General features: G+C 37.5%; 2 protein-coding genes across 4 annotated transcripts; both read right to left on the bottom strand.

The window, feature by feature from the left end:
• Nucleotides 1-7: 7 nt before the first annotated feature.
• On the bottom strand, nt 8-7,593 carry LOC135466723 (solute carrier family 49 member A3-like). Its single transcript, XM_064744377.1, has 10 exons — nt 7,427-7,593; nt 6,291-6,449; nt 5,511-5,727; nt 4,971-5,047; nt 4,006-4,140; nt 3,509-3,625; nt 3,000-3,152; nt 2,322-2,479; nt 1,518-1,654; nt 8-648 (listed from the first exon to the last, which is right to left on the bottom strand). The coding sequence occupies exons 1-10, from the start codon at nt 7,568-7,570 to the stop codon at nt 506-508; spliced, it is 1,440 nt and encodes a 479-aa protein (XP_064600447.1). The 5' UTR covers nt 7,571-7,593; the 3' UTR covers nt 8-505.
• Nucleotides 7,594-8,118: 525 nt separating this feature from the next.
• On the bottom strand, nt 8,119-22,337 carry LOC135466722 (zinc finger protein 236-like). 3 transcript variants are annotated; one of them, XM_064744376.1, is made up of 6 exons: nt 22,257-22,337; nt 12,158-13,996; nt 11,171-11,291; nt 10,745-10,843; nt 9,959-10,148; nt 8,119-9,490 (listed from the first exon to the last, which is right to left on the bottom strand). In XM_064744376.1, exons 2-6 carry the CDS (start codon nt 13,880-13,882, stop codon nt 9,193-9,195), a joined length of 2,433 nt encoding a protein of 810 aa, XP_064600446.1. In that variant the 5' UTR covers nt 13,883-13,996; nt 22,257-22,337; the 3' UTR covers nt 8,119-9,192. The 3 variants fall into 3 exon arrangements, with proteins under 3 accessions (XP_064600446.1, XP_064600445.1, XP_064600444.1); XM_064744375.1 differs by lacking the exon at nt 22,257-22,337 and adding an exon at nt 16,735-16,794; XM_064744374.1 differs by lacking the exon at nt 22,257-22,337 and adding an exon at nt 16,450-16,688.
• Between the last annotated feature and the right edge of the window lie 5,346 nt (nt 22,338-27,683).

The raw sequence follows: 27,683 nt of genomic DNA, 5'->3' as shown, positions 1-27,683 counted from the left end.
TCTTCCAAACCTTCTAAACCAAGCTTTTGGAAATCGAAGACCTTTAATTCCAGAAGCTGCTAATCCTTATATCTACTGTAGTACATGTCACCGAGACAGCAGCGTAGGGAGAGGCTACTACATGTAGATGTAGATGTGGCTTTTGTAACATCCAGTTAAATTTTATTTTCAGATTTTTCTGATTGGGATATAGTGGGTTAAAATAGTTCCCAGTTATCATGTATTAAAAAATAGAGAAATGGATAAATAGAAATATAGAAATATTACTGGTAGTCATGGAGGTGGAATTTTGCAGAACCAAAATGGGATATACTGACCTGTTAATACTAAGATACCTGTATGAGTAGCGAGACAGATTGAAATTATAGACAGTTAAAATCTCAGCTTTGCGTGTTTCAGGTATGTATCTGCACTGGAATGCCATATGAGCTGCCAAAGACTGAAGCCATGATTAGCACTTTTTAAAGTCTCACTCAAAAATTTTCCCATTTCAGCTTTCTCCATGTCAAATGTTCCTTGAGCTGAAGGTGAGAATTTTTTCAGCCTCAATTTTTTGTTCAGCCCTCAGTCTTCGGTAATCAGCCTTAAAAAACATCAGGAAAACTATCACAAAAAATACTGTCAACCCAGAAGCAGAGAGGTTTGGCACTGCAAAAAAGAGAAAGAAAACTATAATCAAAACCTTTCACTCACCATTAGAGGTGGGATATCATCTGTCAGACCACACAAATCAAAGATCTTTAAATATTATTCAGCTAGTGGTCTACATACATGTTGCAGTAAAAAGCCAAAATTACACCATCCATTTTCACGTTTAATCTGGTGTACAGTGGGATTTAGATTTAGATTTATAATCCACCAACCTCTATAACATCAATTTTAAATAGCATCAATTTCTGTATCAACATCCAGTGTGTAAATCCATCAGTTTGAAGTGCATTATTCAATGCATCAGTACATTACATGTAGTTTAAATTTTATTAATTACTTCATAAATTTCAAACAAATAAAAAGTTACAAGTATTATGTAAGTAATGTAACTATTACATTACTTTCAAAAGTATCACTTACTTTGTAAGTTTAAATTCCATTAACTACTGTATATGTATCAAAAGCATTGGTTACAGCATGTCTTTCAAATGCATTATTATTGTAAATTATCACCACTGACAAAATTACTGTGTGCACTATCATGTTGGAGGGTTATTTATTGATATATAAATACAGTCCATATAGGTCTAAAATATTCACTGCTAAGATACATTTATCTTTTCCGAATTTCACTTGAGGTCTGTGGTATTGTAGCCAACTGTAAAAAAATTTTGATTGTTTTATTTATTTATTTATTTACTTATTTTATTAGAGTTTTATGCTGTGCTCAAGAATATTTCACTTATACGACTGCGACCAGCATTATGGTGGGAGGAAACCAGGCAACGCCCTCGGGAAACTATGATATAGTTGAATATTGCTTAACGACTGGCATCACCCCCTGCTGGAAGCGGTTCTCTCCTCACCTGTATAATCCTGGGGGATAATCTGATCCACAGAGGTGGAGTTCTGTACACAGCCATTAGGCAGGAACTGCTGTCCTGACGGCAGGTCTTGGGCTAACAAACCCATAACTATTATAAACACAATACCCTGTATTTGTCTGAAACAGAAACAGTGAGGACATCAATGCAACTTTTACATGCTATGTTTAGTCAACTATGAGCTTTATTCTGATGCATTATTTTTGCTCTTTATCTCATTTCTTGAATGCTGATTTTCACATTGATAGAAAACTGCATAGTTGCTATGGTCATCTTACACTCTGCCTGGTTCTGAGATTTCTGTTGATCTTAGATGTGTTTTGAAGATCTGAAAGGTATGTGTCTGAAAGGTAGCATGAGAGCCTAATGGCAAAATTTAAGTCTTAGCACCAAAAGTAAAATTTTATTACATTTCCTTGCCCTTAAAAATGAAACATTTTGGATTCATCAATAAGTCATTTACAGTGCTGAAAGTTCCATAATTCCTCAACCTTCTCACATATGAAAGAGCAACTTGCATTAATTTATACACCTTTTTAATTTGATTTTGGAGACAAACAACATTAGTTGGGTCCACTAATTTCAGCACATCACAAAGTACATTGTATAATTTTATTAATCTACACGTACACAGAACAATGCCCTCAGAATATGGTTAACATCTTGCAAGCATGAGAAAAGGTTGAAAAATTACAGCTGTTCTAAATCAGTAATTTTGATAATTTTGATGATACGAAACATGTATCTTTCATGTATCAACTGACAACTTGGCATCTGATCTCTTACCCAGAGATGATAAGGAAGCCTGCGCTTGTAGCCTCAGCCACTGGGTATGTACACTCCACACCTAACTCCAGACTAATAGGGTAGAGAGAGAAGCCAAAAAATCCAAACAGGGTGACCGTCACAGCAATGGCTACCTCCATCCCTCTCAGTCTTGATACCTACAACAATGATGTGAATAATTCAGCAACTTCAACTACAAAAATGCTCAAACAGGTGTACAGTATTTCATACTTTTAAAAATGCTTGAAAATAAAATGCTTTTACTGAAGAACTCACAAATTTCTTGTTGAATACTGCAAAGTTTTTTTTTGTTGAAGTCTGCCAGGTCATTCCTGAATGATGTCCATACATGTTTAGGTCAGGAGACATGAGAATGAAAGTTGAAGCTGAATAAAATTTTGTGCTTTGTACGTTAGTATTTGTCAGCATATAGTACACTGTATTACACTGTAAAGATGTAACCTAAGCAGAAGTAGGAAAATATCCTCTGAAAAACCAGAAACTGTCCAACAGGCATGTCCAATAGGCATGTCCAATAGACAAGAGTATGTTATCCAAAACCATTCCCTGATTTGCACCCATACTTTATTTGCTTAACCTTAAACACAAGCAATGCATAAAATAAAAGTTAAAATTCAAGCACTGTCATTATTTACGTGCATATTTGTGAACACTCACTTCTGTGAAGGCTATAAGACTAAGAGCTGCCAAAGCCCAGGCCAATTTGGCAACTTCTTCAAACTTTTTGGTTTTGTCAACATATGCCCCAGCAATTCCTGCACCCACGATACCACCAGCTATCATCAGAGCGCCACAGAGACCGGAGAAACTCTGGAAAAGAAACAATGTCATGTTCTAAAGTTAACCCCGTTTACTTGGCCATATACCAGAACTTCCTAAATCAACCAAGAGCTGTGAATAAATAACCAATGATTTGTGCTGTGCAGGTGCCATATGAGGAACACCTGGATTTCAAAGCCATCTTCAAAAACACATTCAACAAAATAAATTTTGATCAAATATTTAGAGATCTCAGATATGAAAATGGCGAAGTCAAGTAGCAAGCCAAAAGACACCATTGCACACAACAACTATGGTTCTACGGGAACAGTAATGCCTGTCATACTACAGTTTCACACTTGCTTGATGGATGTACATACAACATATACTTGGTGTGGTGTACTTACATCTGTGTAGTTTCTGGGACATAATATTTGTTCAAAGAGAGTGCTTAGTGTTGTAACCAGACCAAGGCCCCCACCAAAGACAAAACACAGAATCCAGTATGACTTCATCTTCCTCATCTATAACAAAACATTTACGTTGTTATGTGAAGATATTTGCTCACAAAGAACTTACATATTTGCTGTATCAGTGGAATAACTACATGTAGAAATCACAAGTTTTAATTTGATAGTAACCATACATCAAAAAACATTAATGTACTTCTGTCATCTTTGTTTATAAATATTTTATGCCTTGATCAACAATATCTCCATTATATCGGACTGGTGGTGGTCAAGTCGGAGGTAACCAAAACAAGCGAAGGGGAGAGAACCCCACCTCACTCTACAAACTGGATAACACAGCTGAACCAGTTTGACCGTGAAACATCACATTCTTTTGAAGTACATTTTTACAAAGAGAAGATTTCCACATGCACAACAGGTAGTTTTGAGCTCACTCTCTTTAAGCCTTTACAGAAAGGCTCTGAGGACTCTGCTGCACTAGCTGTGGGTGGGGTTGGAGGGACAGAACTACACACACCAAATGTTGCCAGTAAGGTCACCAGGGCAGCAGGAGCTGTGTAGATCAACATCTGTAACAAAAGATCATCACACAGGTAAACCACAGGTAGATTTATAATGCAGCTACAAACATAAATCATTTGAAAATGTTCTAATACTACAGCAGGGTCTGGTTTCAAGCATAAAACCTTACTGATCAAGAGTGGGGGGGGGGGGGCATTGGCGGACGGACAAAAGCCCTGGCAGACAAAACCCCAGCGGACAAAACCCCCCTTTGATCAGTATAAAGTGAATATGGTAAATGACATAAGTTGTTGCTTGTCTGAGAAAACTCAAAACATTCTCCTTGAAGTGATGTTTTGGATTTCAATATATGTTTGCAATCATTAGAACCCCTTCTTACTCATCTGACCGGTAGATCCAGGATCAATCCTTGATCGAGTCACACCTAAGACTTTAAAAGAGGAAGTTGTAACTTCCTCGCTTGGTGTTCAGCATGAAGGGGATAGTGCAACGACTGGTTGACCTGTATCAGTATAATGGCTCAGGCGGGGCGGGGTGGCTTACTTGCCTTCGGTAAGTCGTCTCAGTGAAGCAGTACTAAATAAAAGAGTAGTGGAAATCCGTCCTGCAACAAGGAGGCACATTACACGTACATGGACCCTAATGATTCCTTCGTCGTCATATGACTGAAAAATTGTTGAGTACGACGTTAAATCCCAAGCACTCACTCACTCACTCTTACTCCTCTTTCTGGTTTAATAATTGCACAATCTACATGCATTACATGTAGATATCAACCAATTCAAATCATGATCTTAAACGGACAGTATTTCTCTTTAAATACAAGTCCACAGCAGAATAGCATACACAAAGAGGAATATCATTATATACTTATTACCAGCAACTTCATGTCAGACTCTTCCTTCAACAGAGCTGGGGATAACACATTAGCTAGTAAGATACCCACTGGGTTAGCTGCAAATAAAGGAATACAGGAATCAGATGCCTAAATATAGAAAGTACAATGTTCCATTCAGCATACAGACACTTTCAGAACATGTGACCCTGGGTTAAAACATTGTTAACCTTTGTCAGATGAGTTTGCGTAAGGTAGAAGTCCTTGTTAGACATGTATCACGACATCCTAAACTTGTACCATACTCAATTGTTGTACTCATGTTTGATTCTTTGGATCTTGTTTATATTACATAATTATTACAGAAAGACAAAGACAGAACCATAGTGCAGAAATCAACCTGTGACTATGGAAAAAGTTTCTTCAGAGTAACGTGGTGAAATAAGTACTCGGTAAATTAATGTCAACCAAGGCTGCCTAACATTTTTCACAAAGCACATGACACAGTAAAACTATCTTTACTTTTAACGACAGAAGTGTTCTAATTTGAAACTCCCCTAGTAGTTGAATTATTTGACTCACCCATGGAAGCTAATGTGTTGGCTGTTGCTCTCTGATTATCACTAAACCACAGGCCAGCTAGTTTAGTTGGTGTGAACATGACCAAAGGCTGAGCTACAGCTGCTAGACTCTGACCAGTTATCACAATTGGGTAGCGTGCATCATCATTCAGTCCTGTAAGGGTACTCACTACTCGCAAAATTGAGCCGATCAAGTTGAGCCATGTCCCAAGCAATATCTGAAACAATTATCACTCCATAATTGAAGACATGATTCACAATACAATTAGCTTCATTACGGGTTCTCATATTATAACGTCCACTGATTGAATGAATGGACGCATGGTGTCTAACATCGTACTTAACAACTTACATATACCATGTCTTCTTATGGCAGGGCGAGCCCATGCCACCAAATTGCTGCCGCCACTGAAGTATCATGCCAAAGACATCAGACATGACACCTCATCCAGTCACATTACACTGACACCGGGCCAACCAATTCTGTTTCCTTGCTCTAACCTCTCAGTGCTGAGCACCAAGTGAGGCAGCAACAAGTACCAATTTGTGGTATGACCTGACCAGCATCCACTGAAGGAAATATAATACATAAATCATCAGAATTCAATGGATGGTATTCATTTAAAAATATAGCTTCTTGCATAAATGTCAAAACAACACAAAAACTTTCTCCCTCAGGCTCTTTTGATCTGGTTGAGAAGATAGGGGCTGTGATGTTAGTTTTTTTTTTTTTCCATCTGTTTATGTGAGAGCATAAATTTTAAGCAAGGTACATACTCACACTAGTTCTCAGACCCATTGTATCTATAAGCCAAGTGGCCGCCAAGCCACATGGAATGGATGCCACCAAATACACCAGGGACAACCAGTTCACCCCCATGGATCCAACATTGTAAAAAGTAGCTGTCTTGTATGCAATTGGCGAAAATGAGATCCATATCTGTTGAAAGAAATCCACTGAGTAAATCATCAAAGAAAGCAAAATGCTAAGCTTTTAACTACTATTAATTCATTAATATTTATTATTAATTATTCATTTACTATTAATAGTATTTGAGTAGGTCTTGGCACTACATACCTCTACACCTTCCCTAACACTACAGGGTATAGTTACGAAACCATCTATATGATTTTGTAGGAGCAATGCTACAGTTCTGTCAACTCGCACCTGAGGCACTTTTCTCATATCTCTGTGAAAGTGCAGACCAACACAAATATTTTGTTTTAACATAGGGCAATGATCTTTGAAATTGTAGCATGCATATTTGTTTTGGTCTGTACTTTCACGGGAGACATGAGAAAGGTGGCTGAAGTGCAAGTTGGCAGAACTCCACTATTACTCCAAGATAAGGAAATAGTTGTGTAGCTCTACCCAATAGTGTTACCGAAAGTGTAGAGGTATGTAGAGCTAAGTAGGCCTAGATATAACTTTATGTATAGATCTACAGAAAAAAAAAAAAAAGAAAAAAAAAAGGGGGGGGGATGCTAACTCATATCACTTACAGAGCACGTTTGTTTAAGCCTTTATTTTCAATGAATTAAAACACTTATTTGTCAACATCCATCTATCTTTCACAGTGCATTGTTGTTTTGCACTGAAGTATAACGGTATACTGAAGTTGAAATAGATCGGTGTTACAATTTAGTTATTGATAATGTGTGGTGGTCCCCGTCGAACGTTCACCATGCGCCCCTGGCGTTCGCTTTCATTTTCTATCAAAGATCAAGTAAGGCTATAAAATTAAGTTTCTTGGACACACATCAATAGTTTTTGCTGAGTAGTACATCATAACGCTCCATGTAAAGTTGCTTAATTAGAACTAGTGGCCGGTGTGTGTCGACACCGTGATCATGTGACACTGACTATCTCGACACCAACCGCTGGCTAATCTTTGCAAGTGATAAGGAACAGCTTACCGCGGCGTTGGAGATATTCAGAAGAGCTACAACTAAAACATAAAACCATCGTCTCTTGTAAACTTTGTACTCTGTGTCCACTAGGTATCCGGTACTGGTGTCTGATCTATTGTCACCCGCTGACTGAATACTTGCGCTTTCCATCACAGTCCACGGACCTCGTCGTGTTTCTGCTAACTGGCTCATATGTTAACATTACATTTCCGGTTTTAATCATATGGGACCGTCTCCAATTTCCTTCAAATTTAATATCAACCTACCAAACTCAAATCACTTAGGCGTTGGTACCGTATGAACAATCAAGCACCGCGTTATATCACAAATTTCGGTACAGAGAAAATACGAAATGCTGAGTTTACCAGTCACACAAAAATGCAACTTTCCTTATTATCACTACACTCAGCTCTCAACGGTTTCAATGACCCACAAAGACATTAGCATCTTCATCTTTTCTTTCTCACTACGGTATATAAACTTTATGGCACTGACTTCAACAATGGAGTTTAAATGTTCCGACTCAGCAATAATAGATTCCCATTAACTTCTTGATACCAAATGTAATATCCAGTAAAAAGTTGCCCTCTCCTTGATATATGGCTCAAATGTTATTTCAAGCACATGCACAAAGCCACAGAAACTCCAAAGCCAGTACAATTCAAGATAAATTAACAGTAATACCAAGACAAGATCACAGTTTCTATTTTATTCATGTATACCACAGTGGCAATAGGTCATCTATTAGCTTCACTGTACAAAGTATATGAATTGCAAAAACACAAAAAAAAATTACATTTACAAAAAGTCAAAATACTGAACAAAATTAAAATAAGGTTGCTCCTTATTTCCCTTTAACAGAAGTATGTTATGAAAAACCTATCCATCTCTCAAATGTGTTTCAGATCAAGAGGATAATAAAACCATTAAACACTGAGCAATTTGTAATGATGGCACACTTTATAAATATAATATCTGGTTGCTGTTTAGAGCCATATTCCAAAATTCTTTACTTAAATGCTGACGGTCAGTTTCATGAGTGGAAGAAAACAGGAACAGTGTCCAGGAAAAAATTTCTGACTTTTGCAGTTACTGAGGAACATGTCCACACATATTGATGGAAGAGTAATAGTATCCACCAAACGTAAGATTGTGCAAAGGAACCCATTATTGCTGTTGTGGACTTACTGTCAATAAAATCCCACAAACAATGCCAATATTTTCATGTTTTTCCTTCCTTTTCATTATCTTTCTTTTTTCTATGGTTGTGTGTGCCCTTATGGTGATTCAGCTCTTGAGATAGATGTACGGTATACATGGGACATAGCTATATCATCAAAACCAATAAATTTCAATTTACAATACATCATTTTCCATGTGTTTATCCAGTGAAGCACAACCATATTCTATAATGTGCAAGTATATGTCCATCACAAAATGTAAATACGGCAGGATAAATTAATTTCTTTTTGTAAGAGTCGTGGACAATATTTCAACACAAAATTAGCCACAAAAAAAAAACACTTTTAAATTAATACAATACATCCATAAAATTATATTTCTGAACTTTCTTCATTTCTTGAAGATCTTCAAACAGCTTATAAGATTTAAATTTATTTAAATTAAAATATTTATTTCTGTTTGATTTGTGTTTAACAACATACTCAAGTGCAGAGATACAAATAGATGTTTAGCAAGCAAGTGGCAGACACAAGCTATGTTCATTACAAGGTATAAATAGAGAGGTTTAGAAGGCAAGTGTCACATACAAGCTAAGATATCTTCATTTTCTCATGTGTAGCGATAGTAGCAGGGGGGTGTAAGTTCTGATGAGTGGCCTGACTGTCCCCATCCCCTACTGGGCACTCAGACGAATCATTTCCCAGTGCTGTCTGTTGGGTGTTGCAGTGGGCATTAGTGCCTAATCCATTCTGCACAGGCACCATGGGACGCAAGCTCTCCTGGGTATTCCCCCCTGCAGGTATCGGAACAACAGCTGCAGATCTCGATGGTACTTGTACTGCTGAGCTGACCTCCACAGCTTCCTTCTTGCCAGTTTCTTTAGCTGACCTGCAAGCAGATAAATAGGTTTCATTAAGTGCAAGATAAAAACAATTTATCATCAAAATAAATGTTTAACAGGCCAGGTCTCACTTTCACAAAACCTCAAAACTCACATCGCAAATCACATTTCCAAACAGCTGCAAGAAATTGCAAAAGGAAGCTTAGTGAATGTGGCCCCATATTCTCTCCTTGAAATTACATGTATCTCATTCTCATATTTAAGCAAATTTCTACACTTCCAACATTCTTTCACTTTGAAAAGATATACTGGCTATGAAGGAAGCCAAGAGTGTCCAAGCCAACAGTTCCTTCTGTTGAGAGCCATGTTCATCACGGCTACAATGCGACAGCGTCTGTGTCTTTATCAATGGATCCAAAGGAACATAACAGATGCCTATGTACTGGTAATCATAAATATGAAGTGGGAAGCTTACTACTGCCACACTGAAGAAGCTAAAAACCTGGCAATCTTACTCTGTATTATCACTATCCATACTGGCCCCCAACTTTTGTTTTAAAGACTGCCGGATGATGTCTTTATGCTTGGTTTGCATGTGGCGTATCAGCGTGGCTTCCTTAGCATACCCATACGGTTGGTCACAATGTCCACATGTCAGCATCTTAGTCTGAAGGTGCACTGACCTCACATGTCGGTTTAAATCTCCTGTTAACAAACACACACAGATTTATTTATTTATCTGACTGGTACATGACCTTGATGCCATCAAAAAGTACATGTGTACCTAGTTTATGTCTTTCTGTTGTCTGAACTACCTTGATTCACTGACTGATTGGTTTAACATCAGTTTGATGGTTGATGTATACAGTAATATTTCATTTAAACAATGGTACTCAGTTTCACAAGTGCAAGAATTTGGAGTGCTTGGAGTAAACTGCTGGCCTTTGGCAAGGATCTGACAAACTTTTTTTACATGTGATGAACAGTTTCCATTCACAGAGCAAGGTGTATGCTATATATGTATATTGATAATCTCCTATAAATTCACTGAATACCACCTAAGCGGCCTTAAGAGTGCTGTCGACAGCTTACTGCCACTTGACACCAAACACAGCAGAGGTATGGTAATCTCAAAAATTCCCCTAATGTGTCCAAGCAATCAAAACCTCAAGCCACCTATCTCTACATTGAATGGTTCCAACCTCTGAAATTGCATGGAACAGTTTAACAGATTCATACCATCCTTTCATCAAAAATAGGTTGTGGCACACCCTTAAATAATACATTTAAATAACACTTACCCGACTGATAGAAATTCTTGGGACAGTAGGAACACTTGAAGACTTTCTCTCGATTGTGAAACCTCATGTGAACCCGCAGATCACTTTGTCTGATATACCCTTGATAAACAAAATACAACCATTGACAATGTATTGGATGAATTAATGGGCATTAAAAACATGTGGCAATAAATATGAACATTTGACAAACAGGACAATCAAATGTCTACTAGTAGCATGAAAAAAAATAATACATAGGTATTTAAAAAAGATACATACAATATAAAAACACACAAATGATCATAATTTTTCATTTTGGAGCAAGTTACACATCACAGACTGCATCACCAGAGATACAGTGATTCAAAATCCTAATTTGATTTAAGTGAAGTTTTGAACAGAAACACATTATCTTGACATATACCATGAAGTATATTATCATCCTACCTTTAGAACACACAGAGCACTTGTAGGGTTCTTCCTTAGTGTGTATCAGCTGATGTCGTTTCAGGTCACATTTCTGTAGAAACATTCGTTCACAGTGCTCACACTTGTACCGATAGTCATCCTGTGAAAAGAAACATACATCACAGGTCAGAGGAAAGAGGCTTAGGTGTGTGGTGATAATTAATGTCAAACCATTGCAACATTAGTGAACTTGCCTGCCCTACATCAGCATGTCTAAAAATTAGTCACCTTTCAGCAAGCAGTAAAAATAAATAGTCGATGAACATCTCACACTGATTTTATTTTACCAACAGGACAGTTAAAAAGCTGTACATTTTTCAAAAGCAGCTAATTTTTGGTAGCTACTAAAAACATCAATCATGTTGGACACTGAATGTAAAGACTGAGTATTACCAAACATTGACCTTGAGAGATGTGAGAAGCAGCCCAGAAGATGCAAGTATTGAGTATTATGGTATTCATAGCATAAGTTCACAATGTATTTTTTCAACATTTCTATTCACAATTTAGGGAGGGGGTCATCATATAGCAGCTAGAAGGCCTTTCAATCACTAGGGCAAACGAGGTTCAAACCTGGCATTGGTGATTGGGCAAAGAACTTGTGCATTACCCAGCTATCACTGCTTGTACGGCCTTGGTAGATTGTGCAATTAACATTCTGTTGAAGGGCCCTTGTCTTTAACCAACATGATATGCAAATGTGTATATCACATGTGGGAAAGCTTGTTAGTAACTTGTCAACGGTAGGTTGTTTTCCCCGGGCACACCGGTTTCCTTCTGTCATATTAGAGGAAAGATCTCGTGTATGGTGTTAAACAATCAATCTATTGACAAATCAATCTCCTGAGAAATAAGAAATAGACAAGTTTCAAAATAGTGTGAAATACATCATGTATCACATTTACATGTATCATGAAGACATTCATGATATTTCACCAGTAAATAAATGATAAAGGGCACAATCACCTTAACATGAACAGTATGGATCATCCTGTGCCTAGAATAGTTCCCCAAACGGTTGAAAGTGGCACTGCACAAGTCACACCGGAAAATGTGGGGAGGCTTCTTAGCAGGAATCAGCTGTACCAAACTGGTCACCGACAGGCTTGTGGCACTTGGCCCATGTGGCACCTGAGGGGAGAGAGCCTCACCAGGCAATTCTCCTGATGTCTCTGCAGGTCGCAGCTCTGCATCCGTCTTAATACTTGTTTTATCTTGTGGACAAACCTGATTCTCACTTAACTCTGGCCCTTTGTTGGTCCCACCTTCTTGTGTTCTCACAGTTAAAAAATCCGCTGAAGAGGCTGGAGGAGGTGATATCCCTTTAGCTGTCACTCCAGTGTCGCAGGTCTGACCTTCTGTGGTGTTAGTATTGGCCACTGTACTCTTGTCCTCAGAGACAGTAGGAGAAGACCCAGGCAAACAGTCTGTTTCTAAGTTTAAGAATCGATTAGTGTCCATTTCAATACTTTGCTCATTCACACTACTGGAGCTTTCAAATGAGTTTTCATAAGGCGAGGATATGGGACTGTGAACAGTACTGCCTGTTTTGTTGGATTCAGACACAGAACTCACTAACCGGAATGCTGGTGGGACAGTGGACACTGGGCTAAGAATAACTGGGAGAGAGACAGCATTGGTCAGTTCTTCACTAGTGTCTGAGGACATTGGTTGGTCTGTTACACGGACACCAGACTGACCAGGGCTCTCGTGCACGTACTGACCAGCAAAGCTTGAGGTAGTCTGCCGCAAACATGGTAATGCTGTCACTAAATTGCATGAGGGGACTGTAAAGCTAGTTGAAGCCACAGGTGCTCCAGGGGTCGGTCCTTGTAATAGAACTAAGTTTGTAAATGCCAGATTTTGCTGACCTACCCTGATAAGAGAACAGTTATTGGTAGTATTTGATGACTGCGCACAAGAGCTTGCAACAAGTGGAATATTCAAGTTGATAACAGTGAGACCTTCAGCTACACTAGTTGCCACAGGCTGGCCTGATGGAGAAGACAGTAGCATAGGTAAGTTAAATCCAGTCAAATTAGCGGAGCTGGTAGCACTGATTGCCACTGGAATGCTATCACATGTACTGGGCAGTTGTTGAGATGTGCCATCAGATGAAAGCCCCAGACAAGACGACTCGTGTAGATCATCTACAACTGACCCATCATCTATCTTGGCGAAGTCTTCACCAACAGCCAACGAGGACTGGTCAGAGAAAACGAGACTAGCCGGTGTTTTATCACAGGTATCCTTCACACAGTCCAGGATGTCGGTGTTACATTCTGACAAATTGTACGAGACTCCCGAGTGTTTCAGTGTGTCATTGCTATCGTCACAAGGGTCCAGCCCTGTGCTCATAGAATCCAGCGATGTGACAGAATTGTCGGGTGGGACAGAGAACGAGCAGCTCACCTGAGCTGTGTCAAACAGCCCACCATCACCGTGAAGTCCATCACCCAGGTCACCTATACCCCCTAAACACGGATCAGGTAACAGTGATGAGGAGGATAGGCCTGGTGAGGAACACCCAATATTAGACTCCGCTGACACCAGATCTGACATGGACGACATTGGACAGGCTTCTGACGCTATTGGTGAGTCTGTCCCATCCAGGTCCCATATTGGGGAGGCAGGTCCTGTTGGGAGCACCTCTACCACTCTCTGTAACCTCCTGTTCAATTCCATCTTCATATCAACATCTTAATACCACTCAATATACTGCTTCCTCAATCACTTCCCATACATGTAATTACAATCTGCCATTGCACAACACAGAGCCCTGTCAATGTCATCTCAAAGAATCACCTGAAAATATACAAACATACCTCATTACCATACATCAGGAAATTACATGAAACTTCATCAGTTCATTACTAAATCAGCGTTGTCATTGTCAGGGAGAATATTGATGGAAACAGTCTATCAGGATTCACATAAATTTCAAGGCCATATTGAGCCCTTTTGATAAACCAAAGAAGGCTCATTACTTTACAGATTAAACGTTGAGGCATGCAGACACAAATCCAAATACAAACATGAGGATGTCCAGTCAAAAGTGTTGGGATCAGCACAGTAGCTGGAGTTTGTATGACCATAAACAACCCATGCTAAATGTTGCCCATGTGTGTGAAACCCTGTGTGTGACACCCTGTGTCCAGGTTGGTTTCACATCATAAATACACATAATTATTTAACTTGGTGAATGGTGTTAATGCCAAACTGCTAGTCAAGATTGCATGAATATTTCTCTTACAAGGAGTGGTCAGTTTTCCATGTGGCCTGGAGTAAACCATCAGCCATTGGCAATTAAATAACAAACTTCAACACGTTATTTTGCACATTTTGACACACACAGTAAGCTCAAGGTCTATTTTATTCTAGCTGGACCAGCGGCAAAATGACTGCTAATGTAAACTCAAAAAATGTTCTTGTTTCATGCATTGTCATGATTGTCATGGCCAACTTTTGGTTTGGCTCGTCTCTTAACAGGTTACTTTGTTATCAGGTACACTCTGCCAACACTTAATGGTGCTTACAAAGAATTCAATACAAATGTGAACAGGGTAAAATGTTCCTCAGCATAAATTCGACACATTTTTGGCTGCTTTTCACCACAACTCCTGGAATTGCGCGTTCCTTGAATAGGAGATACTCCACTCAACAAGTACAGTCTATGGCTGCCAAGGCAGCTGTGTGGAAATCTACAGGATTTTGGGCTCCTCTCACAAAGAGGTTGTAACTTCCACTTTAAATCAACTGCTGGCTCTAAAACTAATGGCTCTGAAGACATAATTGGACCTCACTGTGTTCAAGGCTACAAGGCTGGCCATTTAGATTTAAACTGGTGACTCAGGAGTCTTCTGCAATCAAACAATCGCATAATACTTAAAACACCACAAATGTTCAACTGAAAGTTGAAATGAAACTACCTCAGTCGACAGTTTGCTACCACACTGTCCTATTTACGGTAGTATAGCATCATCCCTCAGGTCAATGATCAACATTGTGCCTATGCCCAAATAGCCTCAGACTCTTATGCGTACAACTAATGAAACCATGCTGGATTGGTATGGTCGACCATGCACACAATGGGTGAGTGAGTTTATTTAAATGTGACAGCTCCTATCAAATCAAAACAACATCCCATGCCATTGTGTGTGTACTATTCCATTACTAGCCCAATTAAGAACTTTCTCATGAACATTAAATTTTAGCCAGTGTGTATAAAAAAAAAAAGAGTCCAGGTTTTTCTGGGTTAATGCACTCAGAGGACTGATTTGACTGGTGCAGCCACAAGAGTTACAATGTGAAATGGGATCAACTGTATTATAGGACATTTTGCACTGTCTCTGGCCAGAGGAGTTGTATTTTGTCCGGTACCTTGATTAAATTGAACTCTTTTAACAGTGACCTTTCTTGGAAAAAAAGAGATAATGCCAAAATGCATGCTTCTTGGTGGGATTGCTCTTTGCGATGAGTGGTCAAATACTATGTACAACTACCAGTGAGAATTGTAGATGCAGGTGTTGCAAAAATCATGCTTTTTCTGCAACTATGACACTTGTATCAGTGCACTGAAAAATATTTAAATACACTATAATCATCATGATCATGGCTGTGGCCAAGCCAATGTGATCGCACCTTTGTTGAACCACAATATCGGGTTCTTTTTATGTGTTTATTGACTATTTCTAGTCAAAGAACCAGTTTTAGCCTCAAAGGGGCAGCCATGTTTGCGCATAAGTGGGTGTGGAGCAGACTATTCTCCATGATGCAGCATTGTTTTTGTCATGAACAGCAAACAATTTGTATCTGTCAAGAATTGCCATCATGAACATCAGGGTTAAAAGTTGTTATTGTTAAGACGCAGTAGGCCTAAAGCTAGCTTCAAGAAGGAAAACATGGCTGCCTGTCAAAAACCTTGCCAAGTTTGAGGTCAACAAATGACAACAAATTTGAGCTGATTAGTATCCATTTATAATCAAAAAAAAGTGTTGTCTCCTCAGCTAGTGACAGCGCAATACACCGATTGAGAAAAATATCTGGTAAGAAACATTACAGATTGAGGTTCAATGTGCGGATAGGAAAATGCCCAGGGCATTTGGACTGGACCTTTGTTAGACATTGTAGGCTACATAAGCCCCAAGGGTTCCTGGGCTACATAGCCCTAACGTGCAAAACACAATGGACCATGTCAAGCTGTTGAAGATTAACATAAATTTATTTCCTGTCTGACTATTCAGCCTGTAATTTATTACCATAAGTATATGACAACCATGACCTGACAATTTCACAGCCTACAACCCATGACACATGTATTATGCGGTTAGGCTACCGTCGGCGATAGTGTGATGTCGTTGTTGTTGCATGCATAGAGAGTCTTATACACGATTCCATCTTTCATTTTTCAAGAACATCCCACACAGCACCCGTTTTTTCGGTGCATTGGATAGACGTGACGATTTTCTCGTCCATGTGAACATGTAGCCGCAAAGGGTGACAGTCTTGTCTACAGTTTCCATTTTGAATTTGGTGTCGCTTACCACCTGTCCTTCGCGGAGAAAGTTTCGGCGACGGGCCCGGTTGAAAGTAGTCCCCATTAAATCAGTCCGCGAAGACACCTGTACATCGGTTTCAGAGCGCTGTCATGCCACAAGCTGCCGTGCGGTGAGTGCCGAGGGTGTACAGGTCGATTACCGAAAATGCAGCAAGATGCCGAAAAGGCTTGCATGTCAGCCTAAATTTATGCTTCTCTCACGGGACAGCCTAATGACGGCCTGTCAGTTTAGGGTATAAGAACTGGACAAATCTATGTAAAACCGCTTCTTGCGTGCGTAGGTTGACTTGGCCTGTCTATACATACTTTATAGGCCTATGTTAAAACTGATCCATTATTTGCCGAGAAATCGCCAAATTTCTAAAGACGGCCGCTATCGCCGTCTTTGACTTCGTTTACGAAGACGGAAACGGACTTAAACGGCCTATAATTAAGCAGGACTAATGTGGCAAGTACGTGCCGTTATCTGGTTTCAGGTATAATATTACATCTTAAGCCTAGGTTACAAGGTTACATTTGATTGTAATGCATAGATTATGAGAATGCATACAAAAAATATATAACTGATTGTTGAATATTGATTTAAGAACATTTAACATAGCTATATAAAGAGTTAACATAAACAAAGTCTCTCTTTTCAGCTAAAATAAATGTGTACACAAATTAATCATAAAAGATGCGTGCCATGGAGATGCTACTGTCTTGTAATATATTAATTACAGCACAAGTAAACGTCGTTTTTGTACATGTATATATCAATGCAGATGTACATGATTCATATGCTTAACATACTTTCAGATATATAAATGTCTAAATGGTTACTCCAGATACATCATTCTACTGTGTCTGATTATCTTCTAGTTTTACTGGCCATTTTTTAATATATAATTGAAAAAGAGACAACTTATTCATACCTTCCAAGTGAATCCTCTTACAAAGTTTTGTCGTTATTTCCAGTTAGGTCTAAGTGATAAATGAATATTAGCCACTTCAGCACTTATATATCTGAAAGAATATTTATAGAATTTATTTTGTATATGAACAAATTTCATTTTTTCAAAGACAATAATTTATTTCAAAGTATATTTCTGTATTTTCATATTTTCAGGTAAAACAGATTTATGAAATATAAATACAGAATTTTATTACTTATTTGATTGGTGTTTTACGTCGTCCTCAAGAATATTTCACTTACACGATTGCGGCCAGCGTTATGTTGGGAGGAAACCAGGCTGAGCCATGAGGGAAACCCCGAACTATCTACAAGTTGCTGACAGAAGTTCCCCTGTGCCGCCAAAGACAGCCAGTATGAGCTGCACATGAACTCACAGCGACTGCATTCGTGAGAGGCTCCTGCATCATTGCTCCTCACTGGTGCTAAGCAATTCAGCCATGGAAGCCCCCCAACACTACACCGTGACGACTTTCTCAGAAACAGAAAGGAATTAATACAAGAGCAAACATTCTGGAGCAAACAAACATTCTCATGCATAACAAACTTTGTCATTAATTCGTTTGCAAATTAATTTCAGTCAGGTATTCAGTGCCTTCCTTCCAGTCAAACTGTGAACAGATCAATCTACTTATGTATAAAGTTTTAAAAATTATAATGGTCCATAAAAGTGTTCATTAATGTTTTATCTTGAAAGGTCCTTTGCAAAACCTGCTGGAATGCTTTTACATAGTCCTCCCCTGATGCCACCATGGGGGTTACTTGTGGCTTTCAGTTTACAGACAAATGTTGGCAGGGGGCAATAAACATTTAGCAGAGGCATGTGTACTCACAGCAGCCAATCCCCATAGGTGAGTTAATCCCCATAATCTGAAGGAACTAAAAAAACATGACTATCTTTGTTATACAAGTTATATAATTTGTCAAATTTAAGCTACTGTATTTCTCTCTCTTTAAAATTTGGTATGTGAAAATGCACTTTCAGAAGCACATAAAAGCCTTAAAGTGAGAGATTTGATGCAAACACTTATGCTTTTCTGATAAAACATTAATCAAACTTCACAAAAATAACTTTTATACATGAAATACCCATAAACTTTAAGTGAAATGCAGTATTTATGATTCAGATAGTTTTTCATCTTTAACCTAGAAGAAAGATAAGAAAATGGAAAATCAGAAAATGTGCCAATATGCATTTAAAAACTTGCTAATTTCAGCCGTGAGCGGATATCTAAAAATCACAGTATCTAAAACACAACAGATGCTAAGATCTATAATCCTGAATGTAAAATCAAATGTAAAAACCTAAATATCATTTCTGTTGCCCACAGTTATCTGATGTGTCCAAAAAAATTTGATAAAAATAAAATTGTTATTCCATGAGCAAAAATCCTGCGAATTAAACACTTCAACACAGGCGTTGTACATCATTTGTTGGGACTCGCTTAAATTCTTTTTCATGTACTATTTACTTAAATGTGTCTTTGTTTATATAAATCTTTGATATAAAGCTGTATGGCAGAAACTTTGCGGTCTAGTAAATATATTTGTACTTCATAACTTAATGTTTTGACTATATGTTTTTATTTGTTTTCGTTTGGGTTAAGTAATAGCATTTATTTATAATATTAACATGTAATCTTTGAAATGGTAATTACTGGATGATTTTTACTTCAAAAGTGCAGTAAATGTATTAATTGATATATATTTTCCATTTTATTTTCTGTACATGCCATGAATTTTACCTTGGCATGCGCATAAAAATTACACCGTTCACTGTCATTCGTGAATCTGTGTATATCACGTACATTCATAGTTCGCATTCCTAGTTCTGAGTATATCTATCTGCAAAACTGCTATTTTGGGGGAAATGCAATGCGGCCAAGTTGGGGTTGGAAACTACAGCTTAAAATCAGAGCACAAGAATGGCGCAATTCCTTCTGATCAGTTAACTGATCTGATAACTCCTCATAAATTGATTAACCCAGACGAAATAGTTAACTTTGTTAAGAAGCAAAATGAGTCTACAGACATAGAAGTCGGCTTAGGCAATGAACAGGAGGAGAACACTGTAGAAACTGTAAATGGAAATGTTGATCCAGATGATAAAACTATTGAAAGAAATGTCAGTGTGGGAAATATAGAAAATCATCCACCTAATGATATCGTCTCAAAAAACATTAGTGAGGTTTGGGCCTTTTCCAAAATTCCAAAATTCATGTTTTGAGCCAACATGTCATCCGGTTAAAATCATGTGTATTTGCAGCTATCGGAGATCAGATTGTTCTAAGAATATGATAGGATGGGATGGTACATCTGGATCTAAAATAGGCAATGTTTGGCGACACTTGATCGCATTTACCTTTTTCAACGCAAGGACATTTACATGTTAAAATAGACTGGTATCAGTATGAAAAAATTAAATGATTATTTAAATAATCATAATAGTTTACATTTAGTAATTTCAAATGGAACAAAAGGGCTAACAGAAGAGTTGGGGTGGGGATTGGGTTGAGGGTGGGGTGGGAGTTTCAGTATGGTAGAACAGCATGTAGCTGAAGAATCGTTAACACTTGGCTTAAATACTTCTCAGCTGTTGCCGTTTGTGATCGCCTGATCAAGTGCTAACTGCATGACTTGGGTACTTAGGCAGCACAATACCTCCGATTTTCACACCCCCTCCCAAAAGTAAACACTGCCATTAAGCACAAAGACTGGGGCCAGAAGAATATACATGTAATAGCCTAATAATAGCTTTTTTAAAAATCATTTCATGCAAGCATTAATACAGAGTCCTTTGCAAACATATCTATCTTTCTGAAAGTATTTTCAGAAGGATGTGAGCTTTCTGAAAGGAAAAAGACAAACTTAGATTTATTGGCCGAATAAATTGTGCTGTTTTTATTTATTTATTTGATTGATGTCTTACACCATACTCAAAAATATTTCACTTATACAACAGAGCACGGAGGAAACCCATGACCAGCTGCAAGTTGCTGCAAGACCTTCCTATTTGCCAAACAAGAAGCGAGCATTAGCTGACCTCAAACTCACATTGACTGCATTCATGAGAGGCTCCAAAGTCATTGCACTGCATTGAATCGGAAAGCCAAAAAATAAAGGATTAGACTGTTTATAGCAACATACTGCTATTTAAATAAATTTGATAGAAATAGAATAAAATTTCAACTATAGTAATCAGTTCACTTCCCCACGCCTATAGTCACAGTCTTCTATGATAAAAAGTACATTTTGCATACTAAACCAATATATACATCTTAGCCCAGTCTTTTACAACGGTTTCTTCATATTCATGTATATATATATATATACACATTACAATATTACTCATTCTTTGCCTTGCATTAAGGGTAACTTACAAGGATCTTTTGTCAGGCATTTAAGTCTATGTGTCAGTGTTACAAAGTATGCTGTAATATACTCCAGTGCTGTGTCCACCCACGTAGGTGGATATACCTTTTAAAGATGTGTTGCCCGTGATATACCTGTAAAACACACTTGTGGATTTGCAAAGTTATTATAAACCACAATTTGACGTACATCATAATATATAATAAAATGATTTATCTCCAATTAAGTCCTTTATATATTAACGCTGAAACATTATTTGCCACAAAAACACCAATACTAACAATAACAATATCAACGTCACACTCTTGTTTTTCAAGTTAAAAATGCTCATGTACACTGCTAAATGACTGGCAGACTCGACACTTGATTTCGGCACAGCAGTTCAGAATCACGCGTGGGGCCCTTTCCTGTACATCATTCGAGGATGAGATTGTACGTTTTGCGGCCATTTCTGAAAATTGGCCATGTAACTTTGCATTCATTCATTCATCTTCATAAAAATAGCGCCCCGGATAGCACAGTATGTAGAGTGTCCGCTTCGGGACCGGTAGATCCAGGATCAATCCTTGATCGAGTCACACCTAAGACTTTAAAAGAGGAAGTTGTAACTTCCTCGCTTGGCTTTCAGCATGAAGGGGATAGTGCAACGACTGGTTGACCCGTATCAGTATAATGGCTCGGGCGGGGCGGCTTACTTGCCTTCGGTAAGTCGTCTCAGTGAAGCAGCACTAAATAAGAGCGGTGGAAATCCGTCCTGCAACAAGGAGGCACATTACACGTACATGCACCCTAGGGATTCCTTCGTCGTCATATGACTGAAAAATTGTTGAGTGCGACGTTAAACCCCAAGCACTCACTCACTCATAAAAATAGTTTATTAGAGAGAGAAAATATGGAAACTCAATTTTCAGATCATAATATTAGAGGACGGTATCGTGATTTTGCCTGCTTGTCTGGCTGGTCATCCACCAATATCTCATTATCTTTAATCTAGGCAACACCATTTTTTAGTCTTCCAAGCTTCACTTGGAAGACTGTTGTTCTCGCTCAGATTACTTTTCTTCTTCTGTGACTACTGTTTTTTTCGTTTTGTCAGAAAACTGCGTGTCACGGCTGTAAACTTTCTACTCCTGTTCATTACCAAATCGCTTGGGCTACCTTGTGGAGTATAAAACTATACACACCTGTGACCCACTTTTCGGCCACATTGCAGCAGTATGGAAATAAATAAAAAAATTCTTCTCCAAAACCGCTGAGCGGATTGTATTGAAAACTGGTATGCATGTACAAGACTACTCGGGGTATCAGGATTGAAAAGTTTATGCAAATCGGCCGAGAAATGTGGAAGCTCTCTATTGGTTGTACTAGTCACGTGATGATTTGTGGATGAATTTTGAAAAAAACAAGATAGCATTTAGTTGTGTTTTGGGCGGCTGAATACAAGGGCGGTTTTAGTTTTTCCCCAATGATGTGTAGTTTTTCTTTAAACTGCAATTATAGCTCATTTCAGTTTCATGTTTCAAATCATGTGACCGCACACCATCTACGAAGCTGGTAATTGGTCAAGTACAGATCGTCATTTTTGAGTGTGGATCGCACAACTACGACTGATTGCCATTAAAAAGCATATAAAAAATTTTGTTGTTTTTATTCATAGTCAGCTCGTAAAATTGCAATATCTCCAAAACCAATGAAGGCAGAAAAAACAAACTTGCTACTTTTAATAGTCAACATGTAGAGAGCTTCTGACGTTTTTGTGCTGTTTGGCCAGTCACGTGATTTATTAGACATTTTGAATTTTATTGATAGGGTTAAACCATCTTTTTCCGTAAAGTTTTAGGTGGATCGCCGTACCTATATTAAACGAAAACTTTTTGTTTGGTATGCAAATTGTACTGTAACTGACCAATGAAATTAGCTTAAAAGTAGGTAAAGTCTAAAAACTGCTTAAAATGATCAAACATATTGTCTGGTACGCTTGACATCCGGATTACAAATCTGTAAGAATTGCTTTTGTACTTGATATAGTTTTCAAGTTATGACCCAAAAACCTTCAAAAATATGAAGTATGACTTAAAGCCTCCCGGTGTAAATACATACAAATGTTGACAAGACCTCTCATTCAAATAACATGAGAGCTTTGTGCTACACTGCATAAAACCTATTCACTGTAGAGTGCTGCAATTTGAGAGCAATGTTTTTTTTTTTTTTTTTTTGCTTTTCACTGTCTTTCACTATTGCCCCAATGCTCTGTGCTGCTATTTGAGGGCAATGTTTTTTTTTTTTTTTGGCTTTTCACTGTCTTTCACTATTGTCTCAATGAACATTGCCCCTAGCAATCAGCGGTTCAAATCCAGTTAATTCCTGCCAATCTTTCTTCTCTTTTTTTCTTCAATTATCATGAAGTTACTCCTTACCATTCTTACCAGATTCATTTCAGATTTAAGTGTGGACACTATGGGTCATTTGTGGGAGATTGTGACATCGGGTATTGCTGAAATAGTTTTGTTTTCATTGAAAATACGAGACGTGGTTTCCAAAAGGTGCATGCAATTCACGCGTTCAGAAAATTCATTGTCTAATAAGGATTATGTCTTATTTTTTTGCTGGTATTAGACAAACCATGAGTTTTCAGAAGAACATAGAACCAGTAGATTTGAACAGTCTTTGATGAAGAAAGTGGAAGGTTTTAGAAAGTGGACACTAAAAGGTGTGTACAGACCACTTGGAAGCCATATAACTGCACACATTTCTTTTTTTTTTTTTTTGGTGGATAGATGATAGATGCTAATGAGTTGACATTGATATGGCATGTCTAGCTCATGTGTTCAAGGCTGCAATGGTTACCAGATTGACATTTTCTCTACGGTATACAATATGTATAATACAATACATGAATATGTATGACTTTGGACTACGACTTTAAGATCTGAGATTGAATCACAGAGTGGTTAGACATGTTAAATCAAGGAAATAGGGGCCGATTCCACAAAGCCATTCCTGAATCAAATTTCGACATGCATAACAATCAGCTTAACAGAAAGATTGCATGTTATGACGCTTGGATTTAACATACACGCCTAAAAGTTTTACTTATGAATATGCATATATACCAGTATCATTTTGTAAATTTTGAATATTTTCTAAACCCTTCAGTAATAAACAGATTTGTTTATACATGTTTATTTCGTTACAATAAGAAGCTAGAGATTATTCTTTAACTTTAGGAATCAAACTGTCTGATAAACAAAAGACTAGAAAACAAAGGAATCACAATGAAAACACCTTTATTATATAGGGTAATATACAAACCAAATAAAACAAAGTATACACACACTGACATGAATATACAGAAAATTGAAACAATGCATGATTTCAGTAACACACTGACAATGAATTACATGTACTTATTGAATAGGTGACAATTGGAGTGAGTCCTACATGGAATGCCAATCACTTGAACAGTAGTTTGTTTAATTAGACGTGATTTCTAATGGATATTTACATGCATATATTGTTTTCTGGTTTTACCTGTGCCCATACACACTTTATAAAGGATGGTTAAACTTCCTTCCAAACTATAGCAATATTATTAGGTCAGTTTCTCTAGTACAGATAAAAAGATAAAATTGAGATACTTACTCAAACAATGTTATTGAATCAACAATATACCAGTCCAGACAAGCACCACAGAAGCCAGATGTCATAACTGTACTTACAGCAAGCTGCACATGGCCTTGATCTCTAGGTATTGTTCAACTGTATACGGAGCACAAGATAGCATTGCATACATAAAGCGCAAAGTTCTGCGACAGCAGTCTGAAGCTATATACTACATATACAGGTACAAATTTTGATCACATTACATATTAGGTTACATTTATCAGTAATAAGTGGGATACAACACGGTAGTTAGAAATGTCTTGGACACGAATACCCATTAATAGTCTTCACAAATTTGAAGATCACATGGTTTGACACCAACAAAGGCAATGCAGGCCTTCAAAACGTGAGTGTCCAGTTACTGAAGTAAGAGAAGGTGTGTTGCCTACATACAGCATTGTGTAGAGATTTAATGATGTTGGTCATGTCCAGGGTGGCCATAGATTCATTCTCAGTCCAGTTGATTCGTTGAAGTTCAAAACTTCATGGAGATCGACTGAGCCTTATAAATATTTGTACAAAAATTTGATATATTGCCTACATAAATGATATGTACAAGTTATGTTTATTTGCACGGTTCTAGGCCACAAAAAGTACATCATCTTCTCTACCGATAGGAAATTCCACAAACAGTACAATATACAGCAATGCATTTTTTTTTATTGTGTACAGCAACAAAGCTGGGCTAGTTAGTGAACTGTCCCAGGCATCTGCATGTACAAAGTCACAAAGAGCTCTGAATCAGTGTTTTAAGGGAAAAGTGAAGGTTTTGACTATCTTTCTCCTTGCTTTCATCACGTGTGCACATCATCAAACCAAGTGTACACTCATGTTACATATAGACAATATGATGCCCAGTAACTGAAACAACCTCTACCATTAGAAGTATTACATTGTTAGTGGATCATAGTACCCAGGATTCTCTACACAATTTGACCTCTTCAACCACATACTTCTTTGCTGTTTTTTCCCCCGACACAATTTTCTACTGATGGTCTTTCAAAACCACGTTTAGGAAATCTGATGGCTCATGGCTTTGTAAGGTACTGGATGAACTGATTACAAAGTTATCCTGAACGATTTATGTCAATACATCTAGTCCATTAGCCACTCCAATCAAAAGTTTGCCAAATGCTATCTTTAAAATGCATTCTTTGAAATGGTTAGGCTGTGCATGTCTTCTAGACAGGGCAGAAGGTATTTGTATTACTTATCAATTATGTCGGGGGAAAAACAATCTAAAAACACCTCAAGACTTCCTTGGAAAGAGTTGACTTTGGTGTGATATATGCAGAAATGTTTATTCTAGTTGAAAATTTGCATGAGCTATTCACTGGGATTGAAATTTTTTACTGCATTAAAACAAGCACACCGACAGAGAAAATAAACAAGTCTATGCAGAATTAAATATACAACGATTCAAAGTTCAAACTCAATTCTTACTTCTCATATCAATACACTTTAGAACACAAAATAGAAACACGTTTCCGGCAAATTGTTGATTGCATATTTTAAAAAGTACATTACAAATCATCACTTACTACAAAGGATTAAGTGAAGTCAGTATTTGACAGCCTTTTCAATATTGTCCTAAAAACTTATGTCTTGCAAGTTTTCATTGTTCCTTATTTAGCCAATGAATTTATTTCACATTTAAAATTACCAATAAGGAATTTAACTTAAACAAGAAAAGTTGAACCAAACTTAGATGTAGGTAATGGTTCTTGTAAATAAAACAGGGAATGGTTTATAACTGGTAATATGACTAATTGGAGCATTTAATATGTTTTATATCCAACAGCAGTATATATGTGTAGGTTTTCTCCAAGTGAAATGTACATGAAAGAAAGGTGCATGCACACTGTTGACTTTGTTACACTCCAACATCACATGCAAGCCTGGAGGAAAGTAGCAGGATAAGGACAATGGTCTGCATCTAACAGTAGTTTGACATGTGCCAAGTGTTTGGTACAGGACAACTGCCACACAATAACAAGTGAATATTGTAGCTTTTTTAAACATTGCAGGTAGCTGGAAAATTTGTCAGTCATGTCCCGCACTAACTTAAAAAAAAATCATTTTCAGGCTTGACACGTATCACAAATGTTGCCAGTTTTCAAAAATGTTGTTTATATCATACACATAAATGATTATTAATTCTAAAAAATTCATAAAATGTACATGTACTTTATGGAATGACCCTAGTAAGAGTGTGATGTTTATTCTAAGCCTTTTTGTAACTGCAACAATCAAATCACTAAACATATCAAATCAAATATTTATATATTTACAAATTTTACAGTCCAACCCATATTAAGATAAAATTTAACAAAACAATTCCAAAAACAGTCACCTGTAAAAGATTTTAAAAGCTTATTTCAAACAACTGAAAATATTTACATAATTAAATAAGATACATTTATACAAATTTAATTTTACAAAGGAAAGACAATTTCATAAAAAAAGCCAAAGTCATAGAATATTACATATATATCTTGCAACGTCTTGGTTTTACTTCAAAAACCATTTTTCTGCCGCAAACAGTAAATAAACTAAGAAGTTGGAATCAATACAATATTTGTCTTTCTTCTGCTAAGCTAGAAACTTTTTAATGCTCATTTCACAAGGAAACCACAATGTATAAGCTATACTTCATTCTTTTTTCCTGCTGTGATCAGTCCTACTATAATCCACTGGTGTAGCTATTTGTTCTGTTAGGGTTCACATACATGTATCTACATAAGGGCATGTACATGTACTTCTGTAATTGCGCTGACCTGAACATGAGAGGCAATTCTGTTTTTCAAACACACATGTACAAATATAATTGATGATGCCCTGAAATCAGGGATATTAAAACAAGTGAATTCCAAAATAAAAGGTTCTTCTTTTGATTTTTGTCCATACATGTATGTAAAGAGCTGGGGGAAACAAAATTACAGAATGAA

This window comes from Liolophura sinensis, chromosome 6 (genome assembly GCF_032854445.1).
Source record: "Liolophura sinensis isolate JHLJ2023 chromosome 6, CUHK_Ljap_v2, whole genome shotgun sequence".
Taxonomy (NCBI): domain Eukaryota; kingdom Metazoa; phylum Mollusca; class Polyplacophora; order Chitonida; family Chitonidae; genus Liolophura; species Liolophura sinensis.
This window is presented reverse-complemented; position numbering and strand designations above follow the sequence as displayed.

What these genes read in the sequence shown, in the direction of transcription:
- LOC135466723 (XM_064744377.1), bottom strand. Translation starts at nt 7,570, where the DNA reads ATGGAAAGCGCAAGTATTCAGTCAGCGGGTGACAATAGATCAGACACC. An exon ending in TGAATATCTCCAACGCCGCG is followed by an intron (nt 6,450 to 7,426) that starts GTAAGCTGTTCC and finishes TTCTTTCAACAG; the next exon opens with ATATGGATCTCATTTTCGCC. An exon ending in CAATGGGTCTGAGAACTAGT is followed by an intron (nt 5,728 to 6,290) that starts GTGAGTATGTAC and finishes TAATTGTTTCAG; the next exon opens with ATATTGCTTGGGACATGGCT.
- LOC135466722 (XM_064744376.1), bottom strand. Translation starts at nt 13,882, where the DNA reads ATGAAGATGGAATTGAACAGGAGGTTACAGAGAGTGGTAGAGGTGCTC. An exon ending in TCCATACTGTTCATGTTAAG is followed by an intron (nt 11,292 to 12,157) that starts GTGATTGTGCCC and finishes TTCTTTTCACAG; the next exon opens with GATGACTATCGGTACAAGTG. An exon ending in ATGGATAGTGATAATACAGA is followed by an intron (nt 9,491 to 9,958) that starts GTAAGATTGCCA and finishes ATCTGCTTGCAG; the next exon opens with GTCAGCTAAAGAAACTGGCA.